Source organism: Centroberyx affinis, unplaced genomic scaffold (assembly GCF_046629955.1).
Source record: "Centroberyx affinis isolate AG114_WGS23_722 - 3 ecotype Tasmania unplaced genomic scaffold, CSIRO-AGI_Caff_v1 ptg003708l_1, whole genome shotgun sequence".
NCBI lineage: Eukaryota > Metazoa > Chordata > Actinopteri > Beryciformes > Berycidae > Centroberyx > Centroberyx affinis.
In genome coordinates, this window is record NW_027281598.1 from 288,135 (window position 1) to 305,602 (window position 17,468).

Here is a 17,468-nt window from a genome sequence, read left to right on the forward strand (position 1 = left end):
TCTGTCTACCAATCAGCATTAAGACCTTAACTGGATCAGGTGCGCAAGAGTAGAACTGGAACCAATACTTGCAGGAAAAGGGGTTGAGGACTGGGTTGGGAAACACTGCCCTACAGGGATCAATAAAATATATCACACTCTTGTAGTGAAATTGGCCGGAATATACCTTTAAATCTTCCCCCTGGCCTCTGCTCAGCAGGTGGCGCTCCAGTCTGCCAAATCAGTTCATATTTTGCTCTCACGGGGGCAGTGTTGCTCTGCTCTACCGAGGCGGACCACATTCCTCCAGTCTGGGCTCTGAGATTGGGGAAAAACAAGTCTAAGGAGAAGTCAGAAGAGCGGTTTCAAATGATTTCACCAAAGTGCATGCATTATGTATTTATGATGTTTCCCATATCCTGTGCTGTAGGATTCACCGCTGTCCCGTGTGAGGTGAACTCGGCTTCACAACGGAGCTCAGTTTTAAGGAGAGGATACTAAAGTAGGTCATGTGAGCACAGTTGGAGTTAAACTGTCTGCTATGTTTCCATGCGTAGTAGACTGGAATAGGGCCGCTGCTGCACTGTGGAAGTTGATTATGCAACCAGCGGATTCTAAAAATTGTGCTGCACTCTGCCTGGACTCCTCTCGGCTCATACTTGTGGTCTCACCCCATCCACAGAGAGAGAGAGAGGGAGAGGGAGAGTTTTCTTCCATTACACATGGATTTGACATAACTTTTTCAAGTGTGGCAGCCTCGGGGGGCTAGAGGGGTGGGCTTGTTACTGGAAAGTCGCTGGTTCAAATCCCATTGATGGGGGTGGGGGGGATACACACACCGCCGAGGAGCTCTTGAGCAAGACCCTCTCTCTCTCTGTCTCACACACACACACACACACACACTGCTCCTTCCCAGGTGTGAAAGTGCCTACGAAATGTGAAGCAGGGTGTTGCTGCATGCATGCTCAATAGACTTTCCCTGGATGAATAAAGTGTTTGAAAAAAAAAAAAAAGAAAAGAAACATAAAATGGTACTACATTCTTTCTCGGCGAGAGTCAACCCAAAAAGCAAACCCCAACTTCCACAAAATTGGTTGTGTGATTAAAAGAAGAAAAAAAAAAAAAGTTTTTGGAGGGGTGTGTGTGTTGGAGTGGGGGTGAGGGGGGGGTGCAGGGGTAGGATTTCAAGGCGTGGTGTTAAAGAATAGGCGGCCAACCGGTGAATGGAAGTTTTTTTTTTTTTTTTGTCGGAGGAGGAGGCTGAAGTTTGCTCCGACTTCGGCTCGCCCCTCCCCGGCCACCATCAGGCATTTATACCCATGCGTAAAGGCTAGAGCGCACAGTGAAGCACTCTGGCTCAGCGCTTCTTCAGGGGAGGAAATAAAAAACCACCTACAACCCAACAATACAAACCTATTCCCCCCTTTTTTCCCTTCTTCTCTGGACTTAAACTTTTTTTTTTAAAAACAACTTTCCCCCCACAACCAAAACCAGTCGTGGCACAAACTACCGCCCGTCGCTTCTTCGTGCATTCAAGGATCCTGGTCGGTCCTCCATGAAAGAGGGAGTGCGGCAGCAAACTTGGGGAAACGAGATGTCTGCGACCGTCTTGTCCGCTTTCTACGACATCGACATGCTTTACAAGGTAAAAAAAAAAAAAAAAAAGTTTGACAAGGAACGGGAAAGTTTTCCAAGTTGCATGCCGGGGAAACTAACTAGAACGAGGCCCGGATTTGCGTGCTTGAACGTCTGTGTAGCTAGCGTGTAGTCACCTCCAACCTGTTGATTTATGAAGTTTGGTTATTGGCGAAAAGTTAACTTTGAAATCATGTGGTCGAAACTAGTCACAGAGTTAGTCGTTTGTGCTTTGAAGTGCATGGCTAATATGTGTTCTCTCTTTCCAGCAGCAAGATAAAAGCATGAACATGAACGCCATCCACATCAACAGCATGCTGGACAAGAAAGCGGTGGGGGCTCCGGTGACCACTTCGGGCTCCGGCGGCTCCTTCGCACCGGGATTTTTCCGCAGAAACTCGACCAGCAACGTGGAGTCGATGAACAACAGCAACAAATACTCCATGAGCTCCTACGGCAGTCTAAAGGAGAACACGCCGAGCAGCGGCGGCAGCAACAGCAGCGCCACGGCCCTCATGAACAAGGAGAACAAGTTTCGCGACCGAGCTTACAGCGAGAGCGGAGACCGGGGCGTGCTGCAGCAGAAGCCCGGCTCTCAGATCAACTCGACCCGCTACAAGACCGAGCTGTGCCGGCCCTTCGAGGAGAACGGGTCGTGCAAGTACGGGGAGAAATGCCAGTTCGCTCACGGCTACCACGAGTTGAGGAGCTTGTCCCGCCACCCTAAGTACAAAACGGAGCCCTGCCGCACCTTCCACACCATCGGTTTCTGCCCGTACGGTCCCCGGTGTCACTTTATCCACAACGCCGACGAGCGCAGACCCGCTCCGGCCGCCAACGCCAACATGCAGTCGGCGGAGCCCCGGTCGGCTCGAGAGCTCTGCGGCTACGGCCAGAGGGACGTCCTGCCGCCGCAGCAGCAGCTCGGCTACACCCAGAGGGACAGACCAAAGCTTCACCACAGCCTGAGCTTCTCCGGCTTCTCCACGCACCACGGACTCGAGTCCCCCCTGCTCGACAGTCCCACGTCCCGGACCCCGCCGCCACCCACCTCCTCCTGCACCTCCGCCTCCAGCTTCTACGAGGAGGTGCTGTCGCCCAACTCTGTCTCCTGCATCAACAGTGCCTTCTCTTTCCCCGGGCAGGACCTAAAAGCCTTACTGGCCCCGCTGGCCGTGCACACCCCCGGCGGCTACGCCAACAACCACTCCGCCGGTGCCTACTACGGGAACATGCAGGGCGGCATGTGCCCGCCCTCCCCTCCTTCCTACAACACGAGCCACTTGCAGGCGCTGCGCCGCCTCAGCGAGTCGCCGGTGTTCGAGCCTCCTCCCAGCCCGCCGGACTCGCTCTCCGACCGGGAGAGCTACGCGAGCGGGTCCCTCAGCTCTTCCGGGAGCCTCAGCGGCTCCGAGTCCCCGAGTCTGGATGCTGGAAGACGTTTGCCAATCTTCAGCAGGCTGTCGATTTCTGATGACTAATCATGTTTTGTTTTCAATGGATTATGGACGGGTGGGTTGGATGGGGTTAGGGGGTTGAGGGGGGCAGCGGGGTGGTGGTCTAGTGAGAGAAGTAGACTGTCCTTCAACCAGAGGAGCAGGCACCCTCCCCTCCCCATGTCAGCAGCATCCACCCTGCTGAAGTGTCCTTGAGCAAGACATTGAATCCCGACCAGCTCCAGGCTGCTGACCCTGCTCTGACCTCCCTGGAGGGGGGCAAGCGATAAGAATTCCCCCTACAGGGATCAATAAAGCATCATACAATTTAAAGTGTCCTTGACCTGGCATTAGTTAGTTTTTTTTCTTTCTTTGTATGTAATATGATAGCTGTATAAAAAGTAGATAGCGAACAGAAGGCATTCCATCAGTGCCTTGCCCAAGGGCTCACGGCAGCCCCCTCTCCCTTTTTTTTTGCTCTATCAGGCAAGCCACACTTTTCCTGGGATTAGATGTGTAACATGACTTGACAAGAAGAAGAGACTATAAGCGGTTTCAGATTTCCTCCCATCCTGCCAAGAATATGCCTTGACTCAAAGTAACATTTTTTTTCAAGTATGTGTGTTATGTTTTTTTTTTTTCTTCTCTGAAAGCTTCAACTTCCATTCCAGATCTGTACTCTGTCTTCTCACAGCGCCACCCAGTGGTTCGTTTGGTTAGTCTAGTGTGTTGCTTGGTTAAAAAGCACTCTTGAGTTGGGTTTGTTTGGGGAAATCACTGCTGATGGTTGAATATATATTTTTTTAGCTGTTTTTTGAGTGATTTACATAGCGGTGCGTAACTGGCTATGGACTATTTAACTTATTTATTATCTTGTGAAAAAAGTATAGGCTACATTGGTAATTTGTGTCCATACTGTATTTATCAAGTATGATGAAGCAATAGATCTATATTCTTTTATGTTTAAATTATGATCGCCATTATTAATCTGCATAAAGTGGAGTGTATGTTCTTTTCACAGTAATATATATATTTTGTTTTTTTTTTCTCCTTTTTTTTGTAACTTCACTTGGTTATTTTTATTGTAAATGAGTAAAAAAAGATCTTAATTTAAGAGAACGTATGTGATATTTATTTCATTAATTTTGTTTCCTTGTTTACGTTTATTAAAAAAAGAGTTTGCGTGATTGCTGTTTGCTCCTGAGGTTGCGTGTCAGTGCTGTGGAAGGCGTTTTTTTGAGGATCCCTATTTAGATGTTTCTGTAGAATGTATAAACAATGTGGTTGTACAGACCGTCCAAACCTTACTTCTTTTTTTTTTTTTTTTTTTTTTTTTTTTTATCTAGATCAGACTTCAGTGACAAAGAACCCAAGTCAATAAATTAACCAAAAAGTATTTTTGTTTTCTCTCTGTTTGCACGAGGTCACACTGTGATTCCAGCCACGTGCTAAAGAATGTAGCAATCCCTTGTGCCCCAGTATTATTGTGTAGTGCCTATGGGGTTCACCATCTTGACATGCCTTAAGATTAACCAAATAAAGTATTTTTCCTACATGGCATCTTTTTTTTTTTTTTTTTACACAAGTTGAACTGAATGTAGTGTTGGATTCTGAAATGATTACATTTTTTTTTTTTAAGGTTGTTACCACTCATGAGACAGTCTGGCGCAACAACCGTAACCTTTCTAAGTCCCCATTCCTCTACACTTGTTTTTTTTATTATTTCCGTTTTGCTTTTTTTTTTTTCTTTTCTTTTGGAGATTGATTCTAGTCTGAGTCTTGAGAATTTGCTGGAGGGGGAAGTGGTTGAACACGTTTGGTTTGTACATAGTAGGTACAGGGGATGCGCACTATGTACTTTTGACTACTTTATCAGAAGTAAAAAGCTTTTTGAATGTAACAAAAAACGGACAAAAAGACAACATGAGTTGTAATGTAATTATTTTTTTGGGGAGTCAGTTCACTACAAATTGAGTGTGAGACTGTTAACTTTGTACTGTACATTTTTTGTAGTTCTCCCAATAAAAATCATTTTGAAAGAGTTCCGGACTCTATGACTGTGATTTCCTATGAAAAACGAGCATCAGCATCGACATCTCATTCCCAAAGTTCTCTCTGGGTTCACTCTTATGCAACAAGTGTCACATCTATAAGTCAAAACATCACAAATGAACAGTAGATGTTCAGAAGCAGAGCTCTAGCTGTCTTCCTCTTCCTCAAATCTGACAGTTCTGGTTCTCATGTTGCTCACATAAACACTCCAGAGGTTACAATAGTCCTCCAGTGGAAAAAGCCTGGAGGCGTGTGAGAGTGTGTGTGTGTGTGTGTGTGTATACCCTATCCTTGGCGTAGCCCTAGATAGCCGCTGACCACAGAAGGGCCCCAGCTGCCCTATGACACTACTTGGCACGGGGCCCTCGGGGCCTTGTGTAGCATGTACGGGCCCCCGTCCTTCGGCGTGCACTCCCAAGGACTGACCGGTTAGAGTTCCAGAGAAAGGCCTGGCTGCGAATTCACGCCCCCCGATCCGAGGAGGGAAGAACAACTGGGCTGTAGGCGTGTTTCCTCTGCAGGCCTGGAAAGCATGGCAAAGAAAGAGAAAGGATTTTTTTTTTTTTTTTTGGAAACTCTGGCTCAATAGGCCGACTGCGGATGTATTATGTAATGTGACATAGTATTCAGCTATATAAATGTGGAACATCTCCGAAACGGGAAAATGTGTAGGACGCCCGGCGGTGGAAAGCGAAAGCATCTCGGACGAGTGGGTGAGACGGCGAGGCTGGATCCTTGCCCTCGGGATAAGATTTTAATCTTTTAATAAGTCACGCATTATGATTCTCTTCCCTGACCTAGTGAACACTGCCCCCCCCCTCCCCCCCCCCTCCACTTGAAGTCTATGTGAGGATGAAGGAGTGACTGACGGAACACTAAGCCGTGTGTTCCATAGAAACGAACGTCCCGCATGGGAATGATCTTACATGCTGTTTCACTAATGGATCGGTCATAGTAATCCATCAAAACATGTTACTGGGAATGATATTATTGTGAATCGGTGGGATGTATCAGGCTGGGAACTGGAACCCCAGCCAACAGGCTCACACTGGGAAACGTTGCGGCTGTACGGAGGTGTTTTCGACGCTATCGGTCACTTTGGCAGGTAAAGTAAGGACAGCGGGGGAATTTTGCAACTTAGCAAAATAACTGATTAGAGTGTGATATCGGTCATCGAATGAAACCCTACGCTTGGCTCAGACAGAAGGAGTGTGAAGACATCTGCAGCTGGCCGCTTGTTCTCCAGGATTGCCTCTCAAAGATTTTCCAGCAGGCTCTTCTGTCAAGTTATCTGGCGGGGGGGTGGGGGAGGGCGAAGTCATTAAGAAAATAAAGGGCCTCGGAGCCATGCGGTGCCTAGAGTTCACGCCGAGATAAGGCACAGGGCCTGATAAGGGGCCCCCGGCAAATATTTACTGTGTCCTCAGGATTTCATAATGAAGTGTTTATCAGAGCAGAGCCAAAAGGGCTGCACAATGCGGGGCGGGCCCTGCCAAGTAGGATCCACGTACCTGTGGCTCTGTGTGTGTGTGTGTGTGTGTGTGTGTGTGTGAGAGAGAGAGAGAGAGAGAGAATGGATAAGAGTGTGTGCGTCTGTTTGTCCATCAATGCGTCCACATGCGACAATTCGAAAATCCATGCGTGTTATGTCTATAAAAGATGTGTTTTCTCCATGTAAGGACGTGTATGTAGGGGTGTTCGTGTGTGTGTGTGTGTGTGTGTGTGTGTGTGCAGGGGTCTTGCTGGTTAATGGGTCTGGAGCTCCTACAATGAAAGGAAATACTCCGAGTTGTGATTAGGGCAGGAAGAGCCCCGGTTCCTGGCCGCCACCCATTTCCACCTCTTCTCTGTCCTGCTGTTTTTCCTCCTCCTTCGGTTTCCCCTCTCCTCTGTAGCGGCGGCCGGCGGCTTCTAGAAGTTACTATTTGTGTTCCACCGCGCCGGGACGGGACGGGACGGGACGGGACGCTCGGGCTTCTCCTGGTATTGTTTTGGCGTGCTCGTCGGCGCGGGCCCGGGGGGTCAGATGGTATGAGCGAATGTTTCTGTAGAGTTTGTTTTAGCCTACGTGGGTGCCAGGTGGGTGGCGGTTTGCCGAGAAGAGTGTCGACCACGGGCTGTCAATCATTTTCATGTCATGAACCCCCAAATAGAAACAGATTAGGTCTGCAGCCCCCCCCCCCCCCATCTGACAGGAGGGTTTTCCCATGAACCCCCAGGTTGGAGTTCTTGTTGATTTAGTATTGAATTGTAGAACTGTGCATGGGAAGATGATAGCGGTGAGAGTGAAACCTATGATTAGAGCAGTCATTCTTATACATCATCTAACTGTGCTAATTTCTAGGGAATTAAATTATAGTGAAGTCTTCATTTTGCTGGGGAAAACACCCCAGTTTGAGAACCACATGGCGTCGACACTCAGTGGAAAATCTTTAAAAGTCAATCCAGTATGCTTCTCTAGTGATTGGAAACTTACTTGACACTATCTGATCTGGCTGGATGTGATAAACCCCACCCTTCTGGCACGACTGGAAGGTTAAAACAAACACCACGTAGCTGTCAGGGTTTCTAGCAGCATTCCAAAGAAGGATGTTACAATCTAAAGGTCACTAAAGAGGTAAGCTGCACTTTCAGGAGCTATAATAGATATAATTTTGGGTCTTTTACTTTTAATAAAAGCCAGGTAGTAGGCAGGGGGCTTAACCATTGCACCAGTGGTTCTCAAACTGGGGTCTGAGGGGCTTCCAGAGGGTCCCTAGAACATGAGGAACAGTTTAATTCCACTATAATTTAATTCCCTGGAAATTATCCCAATTAGAGAAAGTATAAGAATGACTATTGTAACCCTGGGTTTCACTCTTGCCACTATTATCTCCCCACATACAGTGTAGACAGTTGTTCAATTCAATACTCAATCAAGAATGACAAAAATCCCCCCATATGGGGATTTCTGGGGCAAAATCTTATCACATGTGGATCCATGGCTTAATGAGTGTCTATTTGAGGCCTGTAACATGAAAATGTCCCAGAGCCGCTGCACTACACCAGTTTGGAGTACATTTTGGACTTTTTGTTCATCATAAAATAACATTGGAATGATGGACTGAGAGTATTTTAACCTTGCTTTGCCTATACCTCATTTGTTTTGATGATGGAAATTCTAAGTGTGGAAGTTACGTGAAGACAGGGGATTTTGAGGGAAGAGTAAATGGATGTTTTTTTTTCTGGAAATAGAACTGACTTTTGTTTATTTTGATGGTTGTTATTGCCTCATGATGACCATAAACTGGAGGTTATAGTTTGTCCACCCAGCAAAATGTAAGCCGACTGCTGCAGTGCTGCATAAGATGCTGAATAAGGCTCATGTTCTTTTCCCAGTAGATCTGAGGTCCGGCGACTGGTCGGAGGCAAGGGGAGGGGTGTGTGTGTGTGTGTGTGTGTGTGGGGGGTGTTGGTTGAGGCCGGTCACGTTTGACCCGCGCTGCCTGGTCCGCCATGTTCCTCTGCCTCTCGCTCGCCGTCTGCCGAGCTGTAAATATTTACAGAGCATCTTGTGAGAGGCCCGAGTGTTTACCGCCGCCACTCCTCTGTGTGTGTGTGTGTGTGTGTGTGTGTGTGTGTGTGTGCGTACGTGCATTGCAGATGAGATGCTTCCCTTGGTCCCCTGCGCAGTGTAAACTCAGTGTGTGTGTGTGTGTGTGTGTGTGTGTGTCGGATGAGGCACTTCCCTTGGTCTCTCCACAGTTTACTAACACTGGCCCCTGGCTCTTGTTCAGGCCCCGACGCCGAGCTCCGGCTTGTCTATGAATCAACAGTAATATCCAGCGGAGGAGAGAGGCGGCCGTACCTCCGCCTACCTTCTCTGACCCCTGCATGTGAGAGGAACGATGGAGGAGAGAGAGAGAGAGAGAGAGAGATGGGAGAAGTGTTTGTTTACCTCGCCCCACCCTGTATACGGCGCTGCGGCGCTGACATCACGTCTTTGCGGGCGGAACATTCTCATAAAACGTGTTTTCTTTACTCCTTTCAGAATGTAAATAATACGGAGGGTGTAAATACCATTAAGGGCCGGGGCCGTTTTTTTTTTTTTTTTTCTTTTTTTTTGGGAAGCGGCACTGCATAAGGATGTTTCCAGAGTCGTGCCCTCGGCCTGCTGCTGAGCGCGTGGGCGGAAGTTTGGCTGTGGTACGGTTAATGAGGCACAGACACACGCTGAGCCGGAGCCCGGGTCTAATCCTGTCTCTGGTCGCCGTATTTCAGGAGTCCAAATGTTCTTACCTGCCTTTAAATCTGTGCGAGAGGCTATAATAACCTGCCAATAGAAGGGAAGAGATTGTGGCACACCCCATAGAGCGGAAAAACCTCTCAAAACCCAAGCATGAATCCTTCCATGTGGGTCAGGGTTCAATTCCACATCTATGGTGCCTTCATCTTCTGAGACGCAGATGCTGTTATACTGTGTGTACAGTTTGGCCAGTCAGTGTCATCCACCATAATAAATATATGTAGGGGTGATTGCCGATTTGAATCCCAGGACTGACTGGGAAAAGCTGGGAAAGTGAATGAGTAACACTCTCCCCTCTCTCCCAGATGTTCCGGTGGAGCTGCCACAGTGGAAGACTGTGGTTGCACTGGGCAGCTCCCAGTGGGCCAACAGCGGAAAACTGGTTGCACTGGGAAGCTCTCAAATGTGAATAGGTGTAACTGAGTGAGTAGCATGGCGCTGCTGAAAAACAGAAAACCGTCCCACGATAAATAATGGTTAAAAAAAACCCATACATAATCACAATAGCATACAATGTGGACTGCCTGCTTCACCTAATAAAACAAATAAAATGTCCAGTAAAATGAAAAGAGCTTTCATGAGCCTGTGTCTTCTCAAATCCACTTACAGCACAAAGCATAGCTCCGGCCATTTTCAGCCTGGACTTTATTCTCCCATCATTTTCCATCAGACCGATCGATTCCGACCAAAATCTCATCAATTACTTCACTATAGAGCGACTTACACATTGCTCTCGTCTCCGATTCAGTCCTATATGGCCAATAGACACTCCAAAAGCACCAAAGCTTTTTCTGTATTTGCTCACTCTGTAGTGAGACATGTCAGCAAAAAGACGGAAATGAAAATTAGTCAAGGTCAGGCCTTTCTTGTACAGTTTTGATGCTGCCTTTAAGCACTTCCTTGTTTACTCTGTGCCGGCTGCCTGTTTATTGACGTTCTTCACGCAGCGGCCATTTTGAAGACTCGGGGTGGGAAACTACCTGGAAGAGTAAGGGTTCCCCATTAGAAAACATATTGGAATCTCAAGAAACTGGAGGGATATCGTTTCACATTTTAATATATTTTTGCCCATTACTGATAGCTACTAGAGTAGGTAGCTAGCTAGCTAGCAGCTTACTAAGCTAACTACCTTACCTGCTAAATTCAAGCTTTGGTTGTTCTTCTTGAGATTACTAGCTAATTTGATAGCTGTTAGGTCTATGTGTTGAAGACAAGTCATGCTAGTTTTCTGGGTAGAGTTTCCCACCCGTGTTCAAAATGGCCACTGTCAATATGTTGTAAAAGACATGTTTTGGGTGCTGTTGGGGTTGATTTTCGGAGTGTCCATTGGCCCAATAGGACTGTATTGGAGAGCTACACTCAGGCAGCACTAGGCTATAGAGAAACAACTGAGGAGATTTTGGTCAGAATCAATCAGTATGATGGAAACAGATGGGATATGTGTGTCTATGTAGCAAATGGCTGGAGTTCTGCTTTAAGGAGAAGAGACCAGGCTGTCCACACTGTACTGTCAGCTACCAGCCTTTAAAACAGGTTCTGATTAGCCAGCAGGGCAGATTCCACACAGACCCATGAGCACCCAAGTGAGAGAGAGGAACCCGAAAATAACTCATCACTATCTCTGCGCTGTACGTGTCACTCTTGACACACGTTAGCTTTCACGGCCCAACATGACGGCCGTCTGAAACTCACACGGGTCGAGAAGGAAGAGAGGGAGGGGGGTGGGGGGGGGGGGGGGTGAAAGTCTCAGGCCGGGGCCATTTGAGAGATGCAGCTGTAAAATTTGACATGGCCTATCTAGTTCACCCGGGAGGGGGGCTTTACTTAGACTGGGTGTGGCCCCGTCGCGACACGTGATTGGCAGCGCGATAAGGAAGTATCTGTGAGGCGAGAGGGCGGGGCCCGGCGGAGAGGGGTGAATGCTGGGAGTGTGTGTGTGTGTGTGTGTGTGTGTGTGTGTGTGTGTGTGTGTGTGTGTGTGTGTGTGTGTGGGGTGGGGGGGGGGGACGTTGCGTGCCTTTGGCCCGCTCGCTCGCACATTCTGACCAATGGCGTTAAGACAGAGAGAGCCACACATGAGCTTTCTGTAATGAATGCGGTCGTGATGAATGAACCCTCACGCTCGGCGCTGCGGTTTGAGAGAGGGAGAGCGAGGGGAGGGAGAGAGGGAGAGCGAAGGAGTAGAATTATGGCGTATGGCAATAAGTGGGAGAGCGAGTTGAAAATATTTAATGGGGGTATTTATTTGGAGAGGATCTTGGCAGCGAGCGTATCCCTGACTTCTTTCATTTGCCTTATTACTCAGTAAACACTTTTCAGCATGGAAGAGAATCCCAGAGGTCAGTGTGCGCTCGCATGCAGGTCTGTGTGAGTCCGTCCGGGCCGTGTGTGTGTGTGTGTGTGTGTGTGTGTGTGTGTTTGTGTGCCTATGTGAATATCCATGCGCCCGTGCACCACCGGGTAATTACATATAATCATCCAAAATGTTTATACTGTACAAATAGCATAACTATGCTGAGTGAGTGGCTGTGTGGGACGGGTATAGCTGGCGTTGTGAATGGGCCTGGCCCGCTCCGTGATTACCCAGGCTGAGGGCCAGGCACAGATTGTCATGCAGAGGGAGAGAGAGGGCGAGAGAGAGAGAGAGAGAGAGAGGGAGAGAAAGCCCGCCAATACTTTCTATGACTGCCGCATCCATAGTGCACTATACATAAGGAATCATAATGCTTCTGGATCCGTAACCTGGATGCCTTTGCCCCAAAAACCTCAAAAAAGGATGAATCTGTGTATTTTTGACTGATGTATTCTCTAGGTTGTGTTTGACAACCCCCCTCGCCACCCCCCACCCCCCCTCCCTTTCTGTTCCAGGCCCTCTTATGGCGCTAATCCCTCCGCTTTTCTGCTGCTTTACAATGCTTTCTTCCTTTTTTGATGCATACCAGCCTGTTTGAATCCTATATCTTTGGCGTCATCTTCCAGCAAATCATCATTTCGTGATTTTGTGTTTCTTCCATCGTCTTCGGTGTGTGTACACGGCTGCATTTTTCTCGCCGAGTGTCGTCTGATGAGGGCCGTCTTGGCCGAAACTCCGTTCTCTAGTTAAATAAATATGACTGCTAATGGAGAGAGAGTGTGGCGTCCATCCATTTTGTGCTTCTATTTTTGTGGTTGAACCTGTGCCGCTGTTTGTTGGAGCCTCTATTTCTCTTCTTTGTGTCTATCAGAAGTTGCCAGATAAACTTTTACATCGGTGGTTCTCAACGTGGGGTCCGGGGACCACCAGGGGGTCCTTGAGGGGGTTCCAGGGGGTCCCCAGCAAATGGATGAAATGTTAAACTTCAGCATTATTTCATTTACAAGAAGTGAACACAATAAGAGAATGTAGAAGAATGACTGTTTTGATCATAGTTTCTCTGTTATCTCTCTACCTACAATACAGACAGTCATGGGATTCTGGACAAAATCATATCTGACAATCAAAATATTCTCAGATTTGAGTTCGAGAGTCAAAATCTCATCGAAGGGGGGTCCCTTGATATGAAAAAGGTTGAGAATCACTGCTTTACATCACAAAGGCACAACCTCTCATGCATAACTAGTCACACACATTCATATGACCTTTGTACTTACTTCTCATTACAAGTTATCTATATGAGTGGTGTTTTTGAGCGCTGAAGTCATGCGTCGGTAGGTATTGTTCGTTCTCATAGTCAGTATGAGTACATTATATTTCCATATCAGCGGCATTATAATGCGCTGCAGATATGGCGGTAACAGAAAGCGATACCGAGAGGCTCCGTGGAAAGGGGGGGGGGGGGGGGTCGGCCTGGAGAGCGAGGGAGTTCAGAGCGCCTTTGAGGTTTGCCCTGCATCTGGGAGGAAGTTAAAGGGGTCAAAGGTCACCTAGTCACGGATGTGGTGCTGGTAAGGCCATGTGTATCTGTGCCTGTGTGTGTGTGTGTGTGTGTCCGCGTGTGTGTGTGTCAAAGGACAGAGGGTGGGGGTTGGTTTGTCTCGGTCTAGTTGCAGTGCTCTTACTCACGTCCATATTTCATATCTGCGGCTTTCAAACAAAAGCCGTATGTTGATACAATCTGCCGGCCAGGCCAGAGGAAATGAGTGTTTGTGTGCTCACTAATGATGTTTCTATTTCTCTTTCTAATGCGCTCCGGTTTTTTCCACTGAGCTCATTCGATCGCCCCGTTTCATTTCTCAACACAACCGCACTATATATCTGTTCTCCCGGGGCTGAGAGTTTCATCATCGCCGCATGATGATGAAAGAGGCCTCGGTCTGGGAAAAGTCAACTGTGTGTTGCAGTTGTTGCTATGAACAGATGATGTTATCAGTGACCCATGTGTGTGTGTGTGTGTGCTTGTTTACATCTTCCCTTCTAGCCATTCAGCTGGTGACTTCTTGCAGGTAGGAGGTCAGTTCAATTGTTCAGTAATGCCTTTCCCCTACCACGATTAGGTGTGGTGGGTCAAGCTGCCTTAAAAAGCTTCTAACCTGGGTTTCAATGGAGAGTTTCAGTGTCCCATGATGGTCTAAATGCTGTTTCAGAGGCTTTTCCACCCTGATGAGAATACAATTGTGGGGGAAACACTGAATACTTGATTTCTTGGGCAAGGAAATGGTCAAATTTAAAGATACTGAATTGTGGCATCAAATATCCGCTATCAGCAGCTGCGATATCGGCCTTTAAAATCCCATTTCAAGATAGTCTCTCTAACCACTGTGTGTGTGTGTGTGTGTGTGTGTGTGTGTGTGTGTGTGTGTGTCGGGGACAAACTGACCATATATCAACCCTCGGTGGCCTCACATTCCGCAGGCCTCGGGTGTGTGTGTTTGTAAGCCGAACGTTCTGATATTTGGCAGCCCTCGGACATGTTCACAAATGCGCCGTTAGAAGTTTACTGTACAGATTGCCCCCCCACCCCCACACACACACATACATATACACACACACACAGAGGCCAGCATCCTCTGCCGGCGTGCTGCAGTCGCTCCCGGAGCTGCAGCAGCCGGCAGGTCCTCCCATCAATGCCTTCTTTAAGGGTCAGTGGAGCAGAGCGGCAGCACAGACCACCTTTATCCAGCGCTCTCAGGACACTCATTCATACAGCAGAGCGGGAGAGCTATCTGCAGCAACACACACACACACACACACACACACACACACACTGAGCAAAGTCTGTGTGTGTGTGTACTTGCTTACTCAAACACTATCGGGGACCGAGAAAACACACCTCCTGCACTCATCGGCGGACTCTGTATGTGCATGTGTGTGTGTGTGTGCATGCATCTGGGGCTATGCATACACACACACACACACACACACACACACACACCTCTGTTTACTGTAAATAAAGATAGATTTCATTTTACAAACAAACTGATGTTTATTTGAAGGATCGATCTAAAACGTGTGCTTGTGTGCAGCCATTCAGCAGCTTGGTTTATTCGGTTTTTCGGTTATTTATCCGCCGCTTCTCCACAATGAACAGCGGATCTCATTGGTTGTTTCCAGCAAAATTTGCCCGGCAACAGCTGTCTGATATCTGTGTAATTTAAGGGTTAAAGGTGTATTTGGTTCTAATAATAAAGGAATAGGTCTTTAAAAGATGAATCAGATCCACCCACGCACATATTCACTGTTGTGGTTGTTATGTGGGTTGGACACACACACACACACACACACACACACACACACACACACACACACACACACACACTGTGACCCACTAACATACACACACATACCTCTGTTACTGTAACTGGTGAGCCTAACCTAAATAGTCTCTTTATTTATCAAACTGAGTCACCTTATAAACAGTAGCACTTTGCTTCACTCCCAGTATAAACCAGGAGAGCCTAGAATAGAATAGAATAGAATAGAATAGAATAGAATAGAACAGAACAGAATAGAATAAAATAGAATAGAATAGAATAGAACAGAACAGAATAGAACAAAACAAAATAGAACAGAACAGAACAGAACAGAACAAAATAGAACAGAGCAAAATAGAATAGAATAGAATAGAATAGAACAGAACAGAACAGAATAGAATAGAACAGGGTGTTAGTATTAAACCAGTTTTTAATGTATCCTAAACCCAAACCAATGTGGATTTTCATGTTTCATTCATGTTCATTCATTCACAAATCCCTGAAACTAGTAAAATTGCATTGGAAACAAGTGCAATTATCTCACCCCATAGGCAGAATTTTTCACTTCATTTAAGAAAAATAGCATCTGAAGACTGAACATAAGCCTAAATTTCAAATAGACATTTGTTTTTGCAGCGCACTCTTCAGTCACCTGTCCGACGGGTTCGAACGCGACGGGACGGCGACAAAACCTGCTGACTGACGCCGAGAGAGAACAACCAAGGTGATGACATGCCGGTGAGTCATAAGGCCTGCCTCCCGCTTGACCTAAATCACAGCCCGTCTCTCTCTCTCTCTGTGTCACCGCTGTGTGCCCCCTACACAATACATCACCTATTTACCCAGAGTCCAGACCTTGTGCAACGCTAATTTCCAAGAGAGACTGTTTTGGAAGCAGCCTTAACCCCATTTAGCGGAGGTAAGGCCCTGACTCAGCTACAAGTCACAAGCGTCTCATCAGACGCATCGGAGGACGGCGGAACAATGATAACTGTTGTGAGCGGATCCCACTGTTTTCCCCTCGCAGTTAAGTGATGTAATGTGATTTACTATATAGGCTGAGTATCCTGAGGTAAACAGGGCATTTCTCCTCAGACTCTGTCCAAATGCACTGGCATCCTAGCGTCATCTAATCTATATATATATAATGTGTATAACCTATTCCTATTTATCTGTAAATATGCAGAACTCAACTTATACCATATAATTTAACCTATATATAGAGGCTCTTTTTCAGTTACACAGTGGGACTTTCCCAGTGCAACCACAGTCTACTGCTGTTGGGGTCACATGCTACTTTGTAAAGCGAGTGCTCAGATTGCTTTTTGTGGTAACTAGTGGCTTAACGTTAGCTTTCCAATTCTTGTAGTCTATTTTCTTTTCTTTCATGTTATTTAATTTTTGCCAGATCATTTTTTTGGCATATTAAAACAACGATCAACAACACGCTAAGCAGCACAATCATGCCATAGTAAGGGATGTTTGGGATGGTTTTGAAGTAGGCAATGCAAAGTATTCTAACCAGTTACTTCTAATGAAGAGTAACATTGTAACTAGTTACTTTTTAAGGTAAGTAAAGAAGTGGGCAAATTACTTTTAAAGTCACACTGAAATGAAAAAATTAAAAATACTCATTCTAACTATCATAGCATACATATTTTATATTTTATATTTTTATATTTTTATATATAAAATTTCACTACCTTTACTTCCTGGAAACAAAAAATCTTTAGTGATGACTTAATTGGGTACCAGGAGGCAACAGAACAATTCCCACCAATAAAACATCACAGCTTTCTAAACAGTCCCGCCCCTCCACCCTTCCCATCAAATCAAACAGCTTTTCTCCCCCTAAACGATATCCCATTGGTTTACACTTTTGAATCATCCCTCCTTGCGTCATGTCCCGCCCCCCAACATCCAGTTTCAACAGGAAATACATCACATGAAGGAAGTAAGATGCTTTGAAAATGCAGGTTTCATTTTTCCACCCAGATGTTCCCAGCCGGTCCAGGGGAATCAAAGCAGCTCACAAGCCTGCTTCTCTACGTTTCCATCACCATATATCACTGAAATAATACGGTGTTCTGGAGGGGGGCACATCACACCCACCTCCACCCACACACACACACACACACACACACGCACTCAGCCATCCCAAAGGGACTCCTGCTCTCCAGAGGAAATGAGGGGTTGAGATCTCTCCGTCGATAAGCGCCAGACCTGTCAGTGTGTGTTTGTATAACGGCACGTTACCGCCGCTTCCCAGCCCCGCCAGGCCAGACCATAACTTCCATTTTCAGGCCTTTTTCCTCTGCTGCTGTTTATGAGAGAAGCGTTAGATAAACTGTTTATGAAAAAAGTTGTTGGGTTTTTTTTTTCTTTTTTTTCTTCATCGCTGGAAAAGTGTA

The 17,468-nt window shown here is 46.7% G+C and overlaps 1 protein-coding gene across 2 annotated transcripts; it reads left to right on the plus strand.

Annotated features, from left to right (window-relative positions):
• The first annotated feature begins 1,308 nt into the window (after nucleotides 1–1,308).
• Nucleotides 1,309–5,092, plus strand: zfp36l2 (zinc finger protein 36, C3H type-like 2). 2 transcript variants are annotated; one of them, XM_071540673.1, is made up of 2 exons: nucleotides 1,309–1,624; nucleotides 1,884–5,092. In XM_071540673.1, the coding sequence occupies exons 1-2, from the start codon at nucleotides 1,535–1,537 to the stop codon at nucleotides 3,093–3,095; spliced, it is 1,302 nt and encodes a 433-aa protein (XP_071396774.1). In that variant the 5' UTR covers nucleotides 1,309–1,534; the 3' UTR covers nucleotides 3,096–5,092. The 2 variants fall into 2 exon arrangements, with proteins under 2 accessions (XP_071396774.1, XP_071396775.1); XM_071540674.1 differs by having other exon boundaries at nucleotides 1,887–5,092.
• Nucleotides 5,093–17,468: the final 12,376 nt, after the last annotated feature.

Excerpts from the sequence above, each read along its gene's own strand:
- zfp36l2 (XM_071540673.1), top strand. The coding sequence starts at position 1,535 with ATGAAAGAGGGAGTGCGGCAGCAAACTTGGGGAAACGAGATGTCTGCG. Across the intron at positions 1,625-1,883 it reads ACATCGACATGCTTTACAAG|CAGCAAGATAAAAGCATGAA; the intron begins GTAAAAAAAAAA and ends CTCTCTTTCCAG.